This window comes from Anoplophora glabripennis, unplaced genomic scaffold (assembly GCF_000390285.2).
Source record: "Anoplophora glabripennis isolate ALB-LARVAE unplaced genomic scaffold, Agla_2.0 scaffold1178, whole genome shotgun sequence".
NCBI lineage: Eukaryota > Metazoa > Arthropoda > Insecta > Coleoptera > Cerambycidae > Anoplophora > Anoplophora glabripennis.
The window spans coordinates 22,265-42,492 of record NW_019417274.1 but is presented as its reverse complement, the minus strand read 5'-3'; the positions used below and the strand labels follow the sequence as shown (position 1 = coordinate 42,492).

The window sequence follows — 20,228 nt, the reverse complement described above, 5'->3', positions numbered from 1 at the left end:
CGTGTGTGTATGTATATTATTAAAATACTTACTCAAATCAGTTCACAAGTGCTCCAAAATACATAAAGATGATGGTAATTTACCCGTTTTTTACCATAACTTTTGTAATTTTAAAGTTATAAATTTACTCAAAAAAACATTTTGTAAGGAATTTAAAGCTCTTTAAGTTCTGTGATTTACATTTTTTTTGAGCCCTTCGTTTTTTTATATTTGTAAGTTAAAAGAGCTCAGGAAAGGCAGTCTTGGAGCTTAGTTTTGAGCTTCTAACGGTCATAACTCGGTCAAATTTTGTCCTACAAAAATTTAAAAAAAGCAAATTGTTCAGTAAGAAAAAAGTTACAATTTCTTATTCTATCATTTTTTTATAACTTTGTCAGCTTTTGAAATATTTTGAAAAAAGCGATTTTTAAAAAAATGGAAAAATTTTATTCGAAAGTAAATGTAATATTTTTTTTAAAATTTAGGCTTCTAAAATCGTTCCAATTCCCAGAATCTACTGTTAATACATAAATAAAGTAAATTGCAGAAGGAATACGTTTAATTTTTTTTCCGTCAAGCCATTAATTTTAATACAGATTTTTTTTCTCAAAAATCAAGACAATCATTTTATTTTGATTGTAACTTCATTAGATTTCATGCTAACGACTTTTACCTTTTCAAGAACTTTAATAAGTTATGTAAGTTTTCCTCGAAAAACCTTTAATTTTTCCGCTACAGGACGTTGAACGTTTCGATTATAGCTATCTTCGAAATCGACTTCAACTTCTGGGAGTTAAACTCGGATTCTGTACCACCTACAAAAATAAAAAACATCAATCTCTTTGCTATTCATTTTTTTTTTAATAAAACTTGTAGCTTTTGAGATATTCGCGAAAAATGGCTCAAAAACATGCATTTTTTGGGTTAAAAACGAATATGTTTAGGCGCAAATAACTCAAAAAGTATCGACTGTACAAAAAATTCTTATATAACATTTTTTTGCTTCGAATTGGTCTCTCTATCGAAACGTGAGGTTATTTTTAATAAAAAAATTCCCATCCTCCAGAAGGGGTGGCATCCACCCCTAGGATAAAAGCACACATCGGCACTATATAACTTTTGTTTCTTGGGAATCCTAGCTACAGTTCAAATTTCACGTCTATCCATTCCATCCAAAAAAATTGGTAGACAAAATGCTTCAAATTCAAACTAGGTACTTTGAAGCGTTTGCTTTTAGCTTTACTCTTTACTTCAAGCAAATGCTTTTGTTTTATTCACCCAATCTTATATCTCTATATTGAAATTAAATTAAAAAAAAATAAACGTTGACAAAGCTCTCGGTAAAGAACAAAACTTTCAAAAATAGTTTCTGTTCCTATTTATAACCAAGAGTCTCAGAAATTTCCAAGATTCAGATATGAAGTAATGGTTCAAGACTTTATTTAATATTGACTTTTTAATTTCTGCAAATGGATTTTTGTTTTATATTGTTTGTATTTTTTCTTTGTATTTTCAAGGACAACTGGAAAAGAGGGAGGGTTGGGATCCTATACGTTTCTAAGAGTTTTGTATATTAGCGCAGATATTGTATTACAATAAAAATATAAATCTGTCTTATATTTAAAGTATACTTATAATCCGCGGTCGAAATTATAGAGAGTGATTCAGACATAATATCAAAACACTATTACCATAATGCGTATAAGATATAAAATGATTTTTATACGGTTCAATATTATTTATCTTTGTGCCGCTCGCTACGCACATCGACAGAATCTATAATCGTCTATAGACTGAGTTACACTGAACGTCGATCTATATTCTATCTCTGTCTTTTGCACTTGGTAGGGAATAGGGAAATGCTTTTTTAGTGGGTGTAAACGGACTTGATTTACCCGTCCTGAGAAACGTCATAGCATAAGCGTAGACGAGGGGTCTAATTCCATGGCTATAATAAATTTATAAATTAAAAAAACACAACTGGGACGTTTTAAAATGCTGTAATAATTAAAATTGATCAAAGTGCCGGTTATAGCAAACCGTAAAAAATATTAGATGTTGTGTTTTATTATCTTTTTTCAATATTTTCTATATCTTGTTGCCTTTTACACGCCAATGGATTTTCGTTCCCGGCACGCTTCATCCCCCTTACTAGTCCAAAAGCTAGCGATGAGTCACTCTCTATAATTTCTACCGCGGAGTATAATTACATGTTCCCGAAAACCGTTTCTTGTCCAAATATGTACTACAAGACGTTAAACTGGGATTCTTCCAGTTAATAGCTTAGCCGTCGCTTTTGTCCCTTATTTTGTGACTCCAGATACCACGCTAAATTTGTGGAAAGCGGAAGCCATAACTTAGCAAAATTCAAGGCTGTAAAGCCGTCGTTGTCGCATATTGTAACGTCTGCACCAGCCTCCACGAGGTCTTTCACAGCGTCTAACCTATCCCTAAGAGTAGCTGAATGTATTGGAGTACGACCCTGACTATCCCTTACATTAACGTCCTCAACACGTCCAATGAAGAATTTTACGACTGGCGCCCAACCGTGTCCTGCAGCGAAATGCAGCGGTGTCCGACCCTGCTTATCTCTAGCGTTGACGTCCATACCCGCCTCAACAAGGAACTCGACGTTTTCCACTTTATACCCTTTTGCAGCCACGTGCAAAGCTGTGCGGCCTTCTTGTGTACCGTTAATGTCAGCACCACGTTCTATAATGAACCGGAATATATCCAAGAGGTCTCTCTCGGCGGCTAGAAGAAGGACTGTGGTCCCGTCGCTACCCGTAATATTAAACCCTGGTTCCCGTTCCAAAAAGAACTTAAACGTTTCCAACCCACATCTTAACGCTGCGAAGTGCAATGCGGTGCTGCAGCCGTGTTCGTCTTTAAAATCGGCGTGTGCCCCATTTTGTAAAAGGAACTCGACGATGTTTAAGCTGTCTTGGGATACGGCAATATGAAGAGGCGTGTGGTTTTTAAAATCTAGTATGTTGATGTCCGCACCCTCCTGCACCAGGACTTTAACAGCATCCAAGTCATTGTAGGCGGCTAGATGCAGGGCTGTTTCACCCGAAAAGTTTCTGATATTAATTCCACCGCACTTTGCAAGTACACGTACAATGTCTGGATTGTTTTCATTTACGTCTTCATCCACTGCTAGATGCAACGGTGTGTTGCCCTCGCTGTCTCTAATAATTACATTTGCCTCATTCTCAACAAGGCACTTGACAATGTCTAAATTACTCGTATCTCCTGAAACGGCAAAATGCAGCGCTGTTTTCCCGTAGTAGTCTGTTGCGTTAACATCCGCTGCTGCCTCCACAAGCAATTTAACTGAGTCGAGGTAGTTCTCGCGAGCAGCAATATGTAGCGCAGAGTAGCCTTCATTGTCCGTGATGTTCCTGTTTGCACCGCGCTGTAAAAGGTACTTGACTGTGTTTGTCCGGCATCTTTCGACGGCTAAATATAAAGCTGTACATCCATTTTCGTCGGTAGCGTTTAAATCTGCACCGAATTCTACAAGGCACTTGACTATCTCCACGTTATCTCCATAAGAAACAGCGAGGTGTAGCGGTGTGTTGTCCTTGCCGCATTTAACTTTAGCGTTTGCGCCGCGTTGTAAAAGAAATTTAAGGGCTTCTAAGTTACCCTTTGAAACGGCAACATGCAATGTCGTAAACCTCTGCCCGTCGGTATAACTAAGGCTTGAACAGCATTTGGTGTTGATGTCCACACCGCGATCCACGAGGTATTCAACGACATCCATGTGGTTCCCGTAAAGAGCCAGATGAAGAGCTCTAACATTGTCGCCATCGTCACCATGTTCCACAAGAAGCCGAACAAAGTCCAGCCGTCCTTCCCTAGCTGCTAAGTCAAGAATCGTTTCGTACCTGCCGTTTGTAATCATATTTTTGCCACTGTTTTCCGCAAGGTACTTGACGATGTCGAAGTGGTCGCCAGAAATGGCTAAGTGGAGAGCTGTGCCGTCCCATGCTCTGCTATCGGTGTTGGCGTTGCTCTCAACCAGGAATTTGACTATATTTAAACGGCCCCCGAAAGCAGCGAAATGTAGCGGCGTTTGACGTCGGCTGCCAGGACCGTTGATATTTGCGCCTTGTTCTAAAAGAAACTTAACCGTGTCGAAGTGTCCCTTTTCAGCGGCGTAGTGCAGTGGCATGTTCTCTTGCTTATCCTTAATGTTAACTCCTCCGTGTCGAGTAAGGTACCGTAACACATTCAACGAGTTACCGAAAATGTGTTCCCTGGTGTCTTTGTCCAGCTCAGTCGCGTTATGTATGATTTCTATTTTTTTCCCTCTGACAGGTCTGAAATTGATGCACTTTAATAGGAGCTGGAGGATCCCTAGGCAGCCTTCTTTCGCCAGCAAGTGGATGGTACACTGTAAGTGGTGTTTTTTGAAATCGACATCGTACTTTAGCGACTGATAATTCTGGAATATGTTCGAAGGTAATGAATCCGTTGTTGTTCGGAGCCGACTATCAATGAAAGCTCTCGTAGCAGCATATTCCGTGGATGAAAATATTTCTTCAAATAGGAACTTCTGAAAGTCCGCTCCTTGGTTTTGAAGTCGCAATTCCTTTAGTATGCTTTCGGCAAAGAAATATTCTTGGAATGTGTCGTGGGTGAAATGGAATTTGTCATCTGATTTTTTTACAATTCCAAACTTTAACAGCTTCGCCTCGAAGTTTTCGCTCTCCCGCTGGTAACACGTAAAAAGTTCACATTTTGCTTTGTCTAAAACGGCTTCCAAGGCTAGAATTCGATGACTAGCTAGGCATTCTTCAAATTGCGCATAATTTTCACCATTAACATTTTCTGTATTCACGAAAATATTACGCTTTTTCTCGATGAATAGATCATAGAATTTTATTAAACTCATCTTCTCAGGCAAATTCGGTTCGTCTCCATCTACGCTTACAAACTCTTTACACCCGTTCCATTCCGATCTTTCACTCTGAAGATTATTCTCTTGGAAAATTTCCGCCATCATTTGCGGATAAATATTCGTAAGACGATTTTTCAAATGGTGACAAACTTCTATCCAAGAAGACATTTTATTCAACAAGGCCTTGGCGTATCTCTCACACTTATTTCTAACCGAATCCTCAAGATTCAGACTGCGTATCCAATAAGCCTCCAGATACTCCACTTGTTCCTTTCTTATGAAGTTCTCATCAGCAATTACAACTTTGGAAAATATATTTCCGTCTAGACTCAACACTTCTTCTATTTTTAATCTTTGAAAGTAGTTGGAAAAACGTGTGATCGAAGTACTCTCAATAATTTCATGATCCGGTTCCACAATTCTATTAGTTCCATTTTTTGAGAGTAGAACGATTTTCATATTAACAAACGTTGCCAAAAATGTAACTTCTTCTATCTTAACTGGTTCTTGTGCTGCTTCAATATCAGAAGCATATTGTGCAAGCTGAGCCTCGTCTTCGACAGATGAATGTTTGTATTTTTCGTACGCCGAGAAGCATCTCCTTAATATATCGATTAGGCCTGGTATCATTGTTGATGACTTGTTTTTAAGAGAGGTCAGGCAGTGTGACCAATTTGTACGTTTGTCAGCGGCGTATTGGTCGATATAAGGTTCACTTTCATTGTTTCTTTTCCCATAGATAGAATGGTAGAAACTGTTGTTGTCTGATCCTGTCGGAACTGGAATCCAAAATTTGTCATCATAAAAATAGTAAGTCGTCTTCATTTCCATTGCGACGATAATTCTATAAATAAAAATCTTATGTCAATGCCAACGGCAAATTCACAGTAAATTAGTAATGTAATATTTTAAAGAGAGAAAAAAAAGTTATTATTTTCTTTAGGGCCTCACACCACGATTCCTGAAATATATGGTCCTCGCTTTTTTGTTCATTTGTGGTTCACGTAGAATCTACTTCTCTCGTAAAATTTGAGTTTTGAGTGCATTTCGTAGTAAATTTTTCATAAATACGCTAAATCATATCAAGGCCTAAAATTTTCTTAAAATTACCATCTGAAGTCTTTGACACCAACATCTAGGTATGTTAAAAAGCAAGTACAAAGACGTTATGAAGTAATTACTAATTATATTGTAGGAAACAACTACTCTGCGAACTAAATCTGTGCTTAGCAGTGAGGTTAATATACCCGTAATATTTAGAAATCATGTTAATTATTATTATAATCTACAAATTTAAAGTAATCAATCTAAAATCTCCGCAGTCCTAGACTACTTAATTTATTACTGTGTAGCTCAGATTATGAATCATGTCTAATATACAGGTGCTTCAGAAAGACCTCCCGTACATTCTGGGGGTGATGGTACGACAAAAAATAAGAATTTGGTATGAACTATATGTCTATCTCCTCTCGTTTTCGAGATACAGAGCAACAGAATAAAATATTTTAAATAGAATTTTTTCGAAAATTTCCAAACGGTGCGAAATATTTTTATGAAATTTGGTTTCCCGGGGTTTTTAAGGACGCCAAATACGCTGGTCTAATTATTTTTTTGTATATTTTATAGAGGCCGAACCGTGTCACCTTTTGCAACAGGCCGTAACATGTTCATTGTTACGTTACGTGGATTTTTTTTCTCGAAAACCGTCCACATTAGGAAGTTCTAACAAGAGTACATTATTTTTAGAAAATACAATTGTACATTAGAAATTGGAGCCCGAACCTAACCTTAAAAAAATTAGAACCTAAAATGTAATAGGAATGTAGCGTAACTAGCGCCCTCTGTGAAATATCCAAAAATACTAGCGTATTTGGCGTTCTTAAAAACCCCGAAATACCCAATTTCATAAAAATATTTCGCACCGTTTGGAAATTATCGTAAAAATTCTATTTAAAAAATTTTATTTTGTCGCTCTGTATCTCGAAAACAAGAGGAAATAGACATATAGTCCGTAAGACAAAAAATTCTTATTTTTTGTCGTACTATCACCGTCGTTTGAAGGCGATGTGTCATGCACCTCGTTTTCTATGTATTATTTCTCAACCTAACCTAAAATTTTCATTATTTGTTATACTCCGCGGTCGAAATTGTAGAGAGTGACTCATCGCTAGCTTTTGGACTAGTAAGGGGGATGAAGCGTGCCGGGAACGAAAATCCATTGGCGTGTCTGCGTAAACGGCAACAAGATATAGAAAATATTGAAAAAAGATAATAAACATAACATCTAATATTTTCTACGGTTTGCTATAATCGGCATTTTGATCCATTTTCATTATTACAGCATTTTAAAACGTCCCAGTTGTGTTTTTTTAATTTATAAATTTATTATAGCCATGGAATTAGACCCCTCGTCTACGCTTATGCTATGACGTTTCTCAGGACTTGTAAATCAAGTCCGTTTACACCTAGTAAAAAAGCATTTCCCTATTCCCTACCAAGTGCAAAAGACAGAGATAGAATATAGATCGACGTTCAGTGTAACTCAGTCTATAGACGATTATAGATTCTATCGATGTGCGTAGCGAGCGGCACAAAGATAAATAATATTGAACCGTATAAAAATCATTTTATATTTTATACGCATTATGGTAATAGTGTTTTTATATTATGTCTGAATCACTCTCTATAATTTCGACCGCGGAGTATAGTTAAATTAACACCAGAACTCATTTAAAAAAAATCGGGTGAGGTCAGAACCCTGGCAGTTCCTGCGGTAAAAACAATTGAATAATTCCAATTTTTGAGAAAAATTCAAAAAATGGAGAAAAATAAATGCCGATTTCGTTAAAAACTGTTGAATATTTTCAGATACTCGTGAGCTAATATTACTAACTTCATTCCATGGCTCAATGGGCTCATTAAGCATTTTTTTTTATTTGCTAACGGACAGATATTGCAATTTTAAGGTTTTCTGCAAAAAATTAGAATTTTATATTGCCAGTCATCAAAAAAAAAATCAAACTGGTTTATTTGCCTGTTAAGTTTCGATTGAGTACGTTAAGATACCCAATTTTGTTAGCAATATGGAAGACACAAAACAGAAAAAAATTATAAATATTGTATTATTTGTATTGTTCCCCGTAATTCTGTCGTGTGGATCTAAAATCGATAGTCTATTAGTCTCTACTTTGATTTTTTTTTTTTATATCTTTTATTTGAAAAATGACTTATTTTAATAGCAACAAAACTACCCTGTGTAATTTAGGTATGTAATAAATACGTTTGTATCATCTAGAAACACTATACACTTGTGTTTTCCATTGTTGATTTTTTTTGTGAATATACAAATACCTGTAAGTACTAAATATTAATACAAAAATACATAATACATATTATATTATTAATATATTTATAAGATATTAGGTAGATTTTATGTAATATCCATGGGAATAAAATAGTAATAAGAATTTTTTAGTTGATTAGGTAAATCTTTGAAACCTGACAGAAATGGTTTCGTTCAATTAAATGCAAAATCCTTATTCTTATTTACTATTCTGGTTGTACAAAAACATCAAAACTTTCGCTACAAACGTACTTAAAGAAGTTTAACACGTTATTGAAACGTAACCTTTGCATTTTCACTCCTCTCATCTCAGCACTGACACTGATAAGCCGTGGTTTTTATTTAAAAAATCCATAACCATTAAAAAACCTACTTCTGGCAAATTAGAAGAATCTGCTTTTACGAAACTTGCTTCCATTTTTTAAATTTATTATGCACAAACGCTAAAACATTCTGTGAATGCAGAAACTCACCTGCAAGTAGCACCAAGCCGACTTACCGTCTCGTGCGGTGACGTCATTGCGTTACCACGGCAGAGACAAATATTCGCATTTTAAAAATCATACAGCTTGAAAATCGCTCAACGGATCGAGTTGAAATTTTGTATTGCCTAATCATGAGCAATACTTTGTGTATATAAAATAAGAACGTTTATGAAAATTTACTGAATAACCCCACTAACAAAATGTTTTTGGTTTCAATAGTATATATCACCGAAGCCCGAAGCTTATTCTTTTAGAACAGAGATAGTACCCATAAATGCGAAAGGAAATAGAAATATGCAATAGAAAACGACTTGTGGAATTCCACAGTACACGGAATGCTCTTCATTTTGTTTCACCACTATATTCGTTGGAATACGGCACCGCTCGGCACTTTTGTTCTGTCTGTGTTTGCAAAGATCCGAGATCCGATACGTATCTTTAGGCGCCAGTTCGCTTGGACCGGCTAATAAGGGAGCCGGATCAGTCAAGGATATAATATTCTTTCTATTCTTAAGGCAACTTGAAAATGACAATGGAAATTTAGTTTCCTGTAGAACTGTCTAATTTTGTCGTCTATAATTGACAACTTAATATTGGAAAAGAAAATAATTTCTTTAAAGCTACAAATTATGCAAAGATTTAAATTTTGTGAATGCATTCTGACGTCATTTACTTTGACCGAGAACGTAATCTGTTTCTCGTCCTCTTCCGTCTAGTTTACCAAGGTGAAATAATATAAAGAAACGCGCTCCTCGATTTTGGATCTCACCAAATGACGTCACGAAGTAGAAAGGCAAGCAAACGCCCATTTAAAACATTTATTTTGTGCACCAGACTTTAATAATTGATTGATTTTCACTGCATGATTATAGGTTATAGATTATTTGTAGACATTTAAAAAATATATGTAAATTGCCTTTTTCATTGTCTTTTATAGACCTTAGTAAAACAACGAATTTCTAAAATTTTACCTTGCTATATTAATTAAATTCGATAAACTTTCAAATTCATACTTATCTATATTAAATTAATACTGTAAGGGACATGCAAAAAATGTACGAAAATCGTATTTAGGTTAAAAGGTCAAATACCTTCTGGTAATATATTTGCAACAAAGAACAAATTTTACGTACCTGATAAAGCGACAAGAGATGATTAATTATTAAAAAATCCGTAATATGTTATTTGCACTGCGTTGTAAAAATGCTGATTACAGGAAAACAAGTCCTAAATAAATACAATACCGGTCACTGGACTCTTTAAATGTTAAAGGTTAACAAAACGTATGCACATTATTGCACAGTACACAAACCACAAAACATAGTACACTAGAGTAGTTCAGTGCACGGATCACTACCATTTTAGGTTGATAATTAAACAAAATTTGTTTATCCACGACTACTAAATATTTTTGTTGAAGTTTTTTTTTGAAATGTTTCGAAAAACATGGTATGTTTAAGAAACAGATATACGACTCCCATAAATGAAGTCGCTGATGGCTCAGTGTAGATGCTCTTTCCCTTCCAACCGCGGGTCCCGGGTTCGAATCCGGTCTAGGAAAATTCACTTTTTTAATTTTTTTTTTATATGTACAGCACTGAATTGAAAATATTTAGTGCTTTACACGATAAAATTTTAAAAACGGATTGTTCGTAGCAGAACAATATAATATTATAGCTAAATTAAGGAAGCATCTGACAGTAGTGATTAATGACTCATTAATCACTGCCGTGATTAATGGGTATTATTAAGGTGGAGCAAACAGACGTATAATGGGTACAATATACAATAGTCGTGGATAAAGTATAGTATTCTACTCCCGTATAATGGGTATTATTCACTCGGTGATTTAGGCGACCTGACAATCACATCCCAATCCGTAGATCCTAGATATTCCGTCTCCCTCCTCCAAAACTCCTTAGACCAACTTGAAACCTGGTGCAACAGGTGGAAAGTCAAAATTAATCCCAACAAAAGTTCGGCTATCCTTTTTACCAAACGAAAAATCCCACAAAACCTCGACAGACTGACACTATCCCAGGAACCTATCTCCTGGAATCGACAAACACGATACCTGGGCGTGACGATGGACCAGCGTCTCACGTGGAAACCGCACATCGTGGAGACGGTGGCGCGAGCGAAGACCACCAGGGCTAGGCTCTATCCCTTACTCAAAGGTGGAAACACCCTCAGTTTAAGGAATAAGCGAACGCTTATCAAGGTGGTACTTCAACCGCAGCTAACCTACGCCTCCACGGCGTGGGGTCACGCGGCAAAAAGCCACTTAAAGTCATTACAGGCTGTGGAAAACATAGCCCTCCGCACGGCCACCGACGCGCCCTGGTACGTAAGAAACTCTGACATATTACGAGACTTACAATACACAAACGCTACACAGACAATAAGACAAAACGCGGAGAAACGATTTGACGTAGCCGCTAGACATGACAATCCCCTCCTCAGGCAAGCCGTTGACTACGTACCCGACGTGACCGACAAACACAAAAGACCTAGACACCAACTTTTTGACCCTGGGTGACCACCCCAATGACCCCCCCCCCCTGCCCGCTAACCTTTTCTGTTTCAGAGACAGCCAGGATCAAGAAACGAAGACAACGACACACACACACACACACATACACACCCCCCATACCCTCCTTAACCCTCCCCTCCCGCGCTAGCCTAAGGGCCACCTTAGCAAAGCGCATCCCAGGCTGCATAGCCGCACTACCCTACCCAACCATACCACACATAAACATGACACTACCCCCGGGGTTTACACAGACGAGCCGGCGAAGCAAGAAGAGCGCCAGAAGAAAGGGCCCTAGCCGGCGGGGCCCAGCCAGGACAAAAGGAGGTCCCACAAAGCGCCTACACCGGCCGCATTTGCGGTCCGGGTAGACGACGGATGGGGCCCACCTACGAAGGCTGTCCAGGCCTACACGAGATGAGGCAGGATAAAGAGGGATAATCCCCCTCGATCCCAAATCATTGAGGCCAATTTCTAGCCATAGAATAATGGCGCGGTGATTTAGGCCACTCGCCTGCGGCTCGTGGCCGTAAACTTCACCTCGTGAATAATACCCATCATTATACGCTCGTTGAATAATATACTATTTTGCATCAATTTCTTTCATAGCTTAAAAAACAACATATATTAATAAATACGAAAATCTTTATCGATTGAATGTTTATTTGAAAATATTATTATTATTATCATTATTACATAATAGCAAGGACAGAGGCAATATGTAATAATCTAACCTTATTAATTTAGTTTATAAGGTCTATGACGTTTGCACTGATAAGCTCGACCATAACCTCATTAGCCAAGACTATCACCGAAACTTTTGACAATTTTTTCGTGAAATTCGGATGTGAACTCGTCGCAACTTATTCTCATTTGTTCCATATCCCTAGTAATTTTATTAATTTAAAACAGTGCGGAAAAGTTAGTAACAAACAAAAGACGCTAGCTTTATAGAGAGGAAACATTAGTAAAATCGTAAAATCATAGACCACCGTAAAAATTGTAAATCAAGTCACTTCCAGTGTTGCCAATATGCAAGGAATTTCTTAAATTGCGAAATAACCTCCAGCACATCAATAAATTCCCTTTTTCAAATAAATAAATTTTTTGAAATTGTTTTGTCCTTTCCACAAAAAAATCCTGTAAGCCATTCCAATGAGGTTCAGTCGTAAATAATAAAGATTTCATAAGTTTTGTGTAACACAAAAAAGCAAATTCTCTGTAAGGTTATAGAAAGTAACATATGTGTTTACGGGTGTATGCAGAATCAACCCAAAATAATTTTTCTATTACGTTAGGTAGGTATGTTTTATTTCGGCAGTAATACTGTATTTTTTTTTGTTTAATTTATTTGTTAGGAATTTCGCCCATCTTGGTGAGGAATATTTTGTTACAATATTTGTACCACTGGTCAATTTTTTTCTTATCTCTTTCCACAAGTGTCAGTGGACACCACTTCTATTTGCATTCCCATTTTCCAAAAAAATGTAAGATAAACTTTTTGCTTGAAAAAATATTAAGAATGCACTTGTCTAATTTTCGAAATATTCATTAACGCATAATTTCTGGGGTTTTTAGTGTACTGCCTCCCAGTCTGCCGTTGAATTTGTAAATTATTTTGGTTTATTTTTGTCTTTAATTCCACAAATTATTAGCCCACCCATTTTCAACATCTAGTGGCTTTAGGTCTTTAGTCGTTAGTCATTTTAGGTAAAATCTGATCCAACTAAAAACATATTAAAGTTATGAATCATTCAATAAAGTTTAATCTCCAGTAGTAAGTATAGTTAGACGATAGTAACCATGTTTACAAAAATATGTTAAATTCTCCATTAATTTACACGTAAACTAGAAAATATTTTTATCACTTTTGATTTCATATTACATTTATCACTGTGATTCACTGGCTGCCTCTTGCGACCCCTTATAAACAGTCTCCAAAGCAGCAGTGATGGTACGAATGTCGGCATCTATCGTTTTCGCCCAATTTTCAACGTCTCCTAATTCTTTCAAGGCACTGCTGAATGAATCCACGAGGTTTACCCATTGCTGAGTTTGTTTTGAGAAGTTTGTAGCACTAGTATGCAACTGCTTGGCTTCTGCATCCAACTTTTTCTGATTCAAATACGCTTGGGCTACGCCAACGTTCAAGTGGTTGACGAGAGCTTGAGTCAGTTCGTTTGCAGCAGCACACGCTTCCTTCCGTTTAGTTTCTTGTACCTCTTTCTTTATTGCTTGCTTTGCTTGGTGTTCTTTCACCATCGACGACAGCATGGTTAACTGAAAATGTTGATTTCATTACAATCGAATGTACACACGATAAACTTGATACTCAAAAAATGCTACTAAGATTGTCTTACCGGTTTTTAGGGTGCGGGAATAGATACAAATATTAAAAATGTTATTATTCACACTTAATAAATTAAAGAAACAAAAATAATCATTGCATTTTATTTGCTTATTGCAAACATAACCTGAAATATAGTCATAACATAACACTGAGTGAATCATATCTCGATTTTCGATTAATCTTCTTCTTCTGTTAACATTCACTCGCCAACAAAGGCTTTTGGAAATAACTTATAGGCAGGCTTAAAGCCTTTTCAGTTTTCACGCATTTTTTGTATCGTCAGTTTAAAACTTTTTAAAATTACCGTTGGTGTTCTGTCACCGCTAATGTAATACTACCATCTAGTTTTAAATAGTTTAACTACTTTTATTTCTAATTATATAGAAAAAAATAATTTCATGTAATCATATAACCAATCAGACATATTGCAAAGCTTTATAACGAATATGACTTGCTTGGCAATTGGATAGAAGATAGATAGATGATCTAGGTATCGAGCGATGCGCTAGCATTAAATTTTTAACAAAAGTTTATCGTTGCAAATGTTTACAGTTTATTGGGTTTACGTTTGATCACAGGTATGGACCCAGGATATATATGTTTAAGCTGTATTATGGATATGAAATGTAATGGTTTTAAACAAGTAGGTGCAAAAATGTTTAATGTCACGAGCAAAAACAAGAAGAGGAAGAATTTTCTAGGTTATAATTTGCACAAATTGTTTTGAAGAACCTAATCACTTATTGCTTTGGTTTTTGAAAATTGTTTACCCCAAAAATAAATGGTGTGCGTAATTTAACACACTACAAGAACGATGGGGAAAAAGTGTTCACTAAAGAATTGTAAGAATTATCAAAAGGAACCCTCATATGGTTGTGATATATCATTTCATGGGTATGTAACTATTCACTTAAGATTTTACCATTAAGTCAGATGAATATTTTCTTAATATAACCACACTAATACAAAGTTAAATTTATTGTTTATAAATTATTGTAAATGACTTCAGATATCGTTGATGTGTATTATAGGATACCTAGAAATGAAGAAACTAGGAAAAAATGGCTAGAAGCCATACCCAAACACCTGATAAGGGAGAACGCAAGCAGTATCTACATATGCGGTGTGCATTTTACACCAGAAAGTTTCCAACCGGCTTCTCTAGGTCTAACGAAAAATATGCTGCGAAGAACAGCCGTCCCATCGATCTTCGATGATGTAATAGAAACTACAAAAACTAGCACGAAAAAGGTAGGTTACAATGTAGCTAAGTAACAATTTATACCATATTATTTCCAGGCTTCCGCCGATAAAAACGTATTGGGTATGGTGCAAGCGAGCGCCGAGGCCACTAAAGTGAACTTCGTAAACGCGAGCGATATGTGTGTTTACGTGATCACCAAAACGGAGAGTCCCGTTGTTCAACCAGAAGGAGAGACCACCCAACTAGCTACTCCGGAAGGTCACGGTTTGAAGAAGACCTGCGACGTCGGCATTCAGGTGTCGCTGCCTACCAACAGGGAAAGGGAGCTTCAAAGGAAGCTGTACACCTTACAAAAGCGTCTAGAAAGGAGGGAAGCCAGGATATCTTCGATAATGACGGACTTCAAGACGCTGATGGATCAGAGTTAATGTGGAGTTAAAATTGCCACAAAATTTGACTGCTTTTTCAATTGTCGTAAAATCTAAATCGTTTGTCTGTAAGTAATTATCTATTTGTGTAAATTTTTTATTTATATTGTTTTATAAAGTATTTATACCACACTGGGAAGAAGAAGTTTTAAATAAACAACCCCTTGTGTTAAAGGGAGCAGTAATGGCGTTAATTTTATAAATTTATTTTTTCCAACCAGAAGTATCTCTCATTCAACAATTATCTTATTTTACTTAATTTACCATCTGGAGGATCAAACCCTCAATAATTTTGCTGCGTCTGCAGTATCCTTTAGGTGGCGTGACTACATCATTTTAATAAACAACAATATTGCCAAGTGCATAGAAAATCATTGTTTACTTGTTTTGTTAATGAAATTATTAACTGATCTTTTTTATATTGCCTTGTAGAAATATTGTATATCTAAATTGTAATGAACATGAAACATTTTTTTTAATAGAAAATAGGTTGATACTCATTTTGTTTTTAATTTACAAAATTCATTGTTCAATTATTAAAAAAATGTAATTAAAATCTTCATTTCCGACTACAATTTTTTTTGATGCACGGCAACAATTATATAAAATTTAAAAGACATGCCAAATACCAAATTTTATCTCGAAATCTGAGATCAAAGTATTTTCCCAGGATCTTTAAGGTCATTTGAAGGTCAATTTCTTTTTTCATGAAAAATAATGTATACAGGGCGTTAAAGAATGAGTCAAACTTTACCACTAGATTCTACGATGAAAATTAATGGGGAAAAGTCATATATAATGTTCTCACAAACGTTTAGTTGAAAAAAAATATAAAAAAAATAAATTTATTTATAAATATTATGTTGTATTTATAAATTTGTTTTTATAAAATATCTTTCGACTACTTTGAACTAATTTCGTGAAATTCGTATCGAGGGGTTTTGGAGAGATTCAAATTTATGACGATTTTGTCGTATCTTTTAAAGGCCGCCACAAACGATCATTAGGACGCGTTTAAACTGCCAAAACATTTTTGTGCCACCGTGTATGTCACTTTGGGCTGGAAAATGTTTTTTCCCCAACTTTTCTGCTTAAAAATGTGTACCTTGCTAATGTCTCTAAAGCCAACCGTTTTCAACAAAAAAAGCATTTAAATTCGTAAATGCATAAAAAGATTTGTTTAAAAGTTTGGCCCATTCTTTAAAGAACGGCCTGTATAAAATTAGTGGAATGTAATAGAAATTTTCAACTAAAACTGTCGGTATGGTTTTGATAACAGTTTTGAAATTTAACACATTGTTGTCATTCAAAATCCAACAAATTTTGCTTGAAGCATTTTTGTTTCACTGTTTTCACCCATTCTGAATTTCATCGAACGTGATTTTCAAACTAAATATTTAAATACACACAGCTGCATATTTTTTAATATCTAGAAATAATTTGTAACCTTATACAATCATGTTGTGGAAACACAGGTTGTTAATAATCAATTCTTAAATTTTGGCGCCCAAGATAAATGTTTTAAATGCGTGTTTGCCGCCGTGCTAATTTGTGACGGCATTTAGTGCGATGAATAAATCAAGAAGATCCAGACAGCATGAGCAATTAACTTTGGTTCGAGGTTTTCCGCATGCGCGTTTCTTTGGATTAGACTCCGTCTCGTCGGCGTGTGAGTTGAAGATTTGACGACAGACGGCCGAGAAGCAGGTTATGTTCTCGGTCGCACTAAATGACGTCACAATGTCTTACAATTTTCGCTCATCTGAATTTGCTGGATTACATTCTGCTCTATATGCATTTCAATCCGATTAAATCCTAAATTTTACGTTTGTCGATATATTAATCTTCTCCTATTTTATACTATTTCGGCATTAGAGATACATTTATAATACCCTATTCAACAGATTCTGGGCTTTGTTAGATCTGATTTTTCAGACTTTTATTTCTCACACTAAGAGAGTCCGCAAGCTAACTAGTTTATAAAATCGTCTTGTTGGACCCTTTTGACACATTGACACAGGAGGTTATTTATTTAAAATTTATTTTTCTTATCGTGTCAGAATATGTAATTAAGTAAATACAAAACTAAAGCATGTTTATTACTATTTAATACTTTAAAATTTATACAGATATGGAAGTGATGGATTTTACTTGTGTTTTTTAAATATATTTTGTGGTAATTGAGTTATTTCTTGTGAAACAATATTTGGTCATTGCATTTGTATGTATTTTGCAAAACTAGACTTAAAAAATGTCAACTGTATAACATCTTAAATCTTGAATATGAGTGCTTTATGTGACATTATTGAGTATAGTAATATAGAATATGTAATTTGTTATATGCATGTAAATAAATCATTATATTTATATAATCCTAAACTGTTTTTAGTGAATTTTGCAGTGTTGAATTCAAATTATAATTTCATTGTATGTATATTTAGATTTTCATTACGATGTTTCAGTTGCGAGAAATCATTAGAAATAGATTTATTCTTTATAAACGGTTTTGTTGCTTTTACATCCATAGTATTAATTTGACTAGCATAGTCGAGTCGTAACTACCTTAAATGAAGAGAAATCGGATTCAGTTAAGTTTGTACTCTAAATTTTTCCTGTAGTAGCTCTATCTCTCTCACACATCTCTGTGCGGCAACGGCTTGTATTGGCAGAATACATTTCAGCAGAGACCAGGTCTATAGCAATGATCCCCACAGTGGTCTATATCGACCCAGAACTGCAAGGGCTCCACGTCAACGGAAACAAAAATTAGGGGTGCATGAGACGTAAATGGGGGACCATGATAATGGGTTCCATTTAAGCAGGTCTTGACCGAAATTTTGGCTTTCCATAAATGGAATAATTCTCATAACATAGTACATATGTACTTACACAATAGTTTCTAATAATAGACATATAAATTACATATAAAGTAAATATTTTTAGAATAATGAAGATTTGGAACTAGGACTTTTTGATTTCATGCTTTAATCATGGGAAAATTCCAGATTAATGATGGGATCATCTCCATTGACAATCAAACTAATAACATAATTGCTTTGAATTTTAATTAATGCTAATTGTTAGAATATTCTCTTGAGTTTAACCAACATAATTATTTCGTTTTACTTATAAAATTATTGTTAATTTACTTTTGTTACTGAACAATTATTTTATTTACTACACTTTATTACATATTAATTAAATATATTTTATAAAATTGTGCAACATGCTATTCGCTTTGTGGTCGCAAACTTGTAACTTGTCAAAACTTGTACTTACTGTGTCTAGTGTCAAAAACACATTTGATAAGTTAATGAATTTGTAGCAATTCATTAGAAAGGCAGGCGGGGGGCTATCTAAAACAGAAAAAATTGGTGCGTGGTCTACGAGATAATCCTTAGTAAAACCAATGCAAATATTTCACTCTATTGACAAATAGACCTTTTAGTAGTGACGTCACATACGCCAAATAATAGGCAACCCCATAGTACACATCACGAAGATTTCTCAATATTTTTTCTATCACTCACGCTCGCTATGGGACCTATAGTGTAGGGGGTTAGGTGCTCGGAAAGTGCTAGATAGTACAACAGCGTGATGTTATTTTCATAGCACTTTTCGTGCACCTAACCAGTGTTACCAGATCTCCTGTTTTAACAGGAGATCTCCTGTTTTCACTCTCACTCTCCTGTTCTACTGTTTTCACTATGAGATCTCCTGTTTTTAGTTTCAATGTCTATTCTTCTAGTTTCTCTATGAAATCTTCTGTTGATTATACTATAATTTTCCCCAGAATAAGAATNTCTCTCTCACACATCTCTGTGCGGCAACGGCTTGTATTGGCAGAATACATTTCAGCAGAGACCAGGTCTATAGCAATGATCCCCACAGTGGTCTATATCGACCCAGAACTGCAAGGGCTCTACGTCAACGGAAACAAAAATTAGGGGTGCATGAGACGTAAATGGGGGACCATGATAATGGGTTCCATTTAAGCAGGTCTTGACCGAAATTTTGGCTTTCCATAAATGGAATAATTCTCATAACATAGTACATATGTACTTACACAATAGTTTCTAATAATAGACATATAAATTACATATAAAGTAAATATTTTTAGAATAATGAAGATTTGGAACTAGGACTTTTTGATTTCATGCTTTAATCATGGGAAAATTCCAGATTAATGATGGGATCATCTCCATTGACGATCAAACTAATAACATAATTGCTTTGAATTTTAATTAATGCTAATTGTTAGAATATTCTCTTGAGTTTAATCAACATAATTATTTCGTTTTACTTATAAAATTATTGTTAATTTACTTTTGTTACTGAACAATTATTTTATTTACTACACTTTATTACATATTAATTAAATATATTTTATAAAATTGTGCAACATGCTATTCGCTTTGTGGTCGCAAAACTTGTAACTTGTCAAAACTTGTACTTACTGTGTCTAGTGTCAAAAACACATTTGATAAGTTAATGAATTTGTAGCAATTCATTAGAAAGGCAGGCGGGGGGCTATCTAAAACAGAAAAAATTGGTGCGTGGTCTACGAGATAATCCTTAGTAAAACCAATGCAAATATTTCACTCTATTGACAAATAGACCTTTTAGCAGTGACGTCACATACGCCAAATAATAGGCAACTCCATAGTACACATCACGAAGAATTTCTCAATATTTTTTCTATCGCGCTCGCTCGCTATGGGACCTATAGTGTAGGGGGTTAGGTGCGCGGAAAGTGCTAGATAGTACAACAGCGTGATGTTATTTTCATAGCACTTTTCGTGCACCTAACCCTCTATGCTATAGGTCCCATAACGACTCGCACTTGTGATAGAAAATAGTATGTGCAACTCGTTCGGAAAAGTTGTCATAGCGCTACTTGGGCGTCAACTGCACCCGCGTGACGCTATTGGCAACTTTTCCTCACTCGTTATACAATGTACTATACTAGATCGATTTTCGACCTTATGTACTTTGGACAT

At 35.4% G+C, this 20,228-nt stretch overlaps 3 protein-coding genes across 3 annotated transcripts; 1 reads left to right on the top strand and 2 right to left on the bottom strand.

The window, feature by feature from the left end:
- Nucleotides 1–2,115: 2,115 nt before the first annotated feature.
- Nucleotides 2,116–9,957, bottom strand: LOC108913498 (ankyrin-3-like). Its single transcript, XM_018719051.2, has 2 exons — nucleotides 9,850–9,957; nucleotides 2,116–5,732 (listed from the first exon to the last, which is right to left on the bottom strand). The coding sequence occupies exon 2, from the start codon at nucleotides 5,717–5,719 to the stop codon at nucleotides 2,255–2,257; it is 3,465 nt and encodes a 1,154-aa protein (XP_018574567.1). The 5' UTR covers nucleotides 5,720–5,732; nucleotides 9,850–9,957; the 3' UTR covers nucleotides 2,116–2,254.
- A 3,026-nt stretch (nucleotides 9,958–12,983) lies between these two features.
- On the bottom strand, nucleotides 12,984–13,748 carry LOC108913500 (biogenesis of lysosome-related organelles complex 1 subunit 1-like). The gene is made up of 2 exons (XM_018719053.1): nucleotides 13,607–13,748; nucleotides 12,984–13,526 (listed from the first exon to the last, which is right to left on the bottom strand). The coding sequence occupies exon 2, from the start codon at nucleotides 13,518–13,520 to the stop codon at nucleotides 13,137–13,139; it is 384 nt and encodes a 127-aa protein (XP_018574569.1). The 5' UTR covers nucleotides 13,521–13,526; nucleotides 13,607–13,748; the 3' UTR covers nucleotides 12,984–13,136.
- Nucleotides 13,749–14,319: 571 nt separating this feature from the next.
- Nucleotides 14,320–15,690, top strand: LOC108913502 (THAP domain-containing protein 4-like). Its single transcript, XM_018719054.1, has 3 exons — nucleotides 14,320–14,490; nucleotides 14,628–14,847; nucleotides 14,896–15,690. The coding sequence occupies exons 1-3, from the start codon at nucleotides 14,411–14,413 to the stop codon at nucleotides 15,226–15,228; spliced, it is 633 nt and encodes a 210-aa protein (XP_018574570.1). The 5' UTR covers nucleotides 14,320–14,410; the 3' UTR covers nucleotides 15,229–15,690.
- The last annotated feature ends 4,538 nt before the right edge of the window (nucleotides 15,691–20,228 follow it).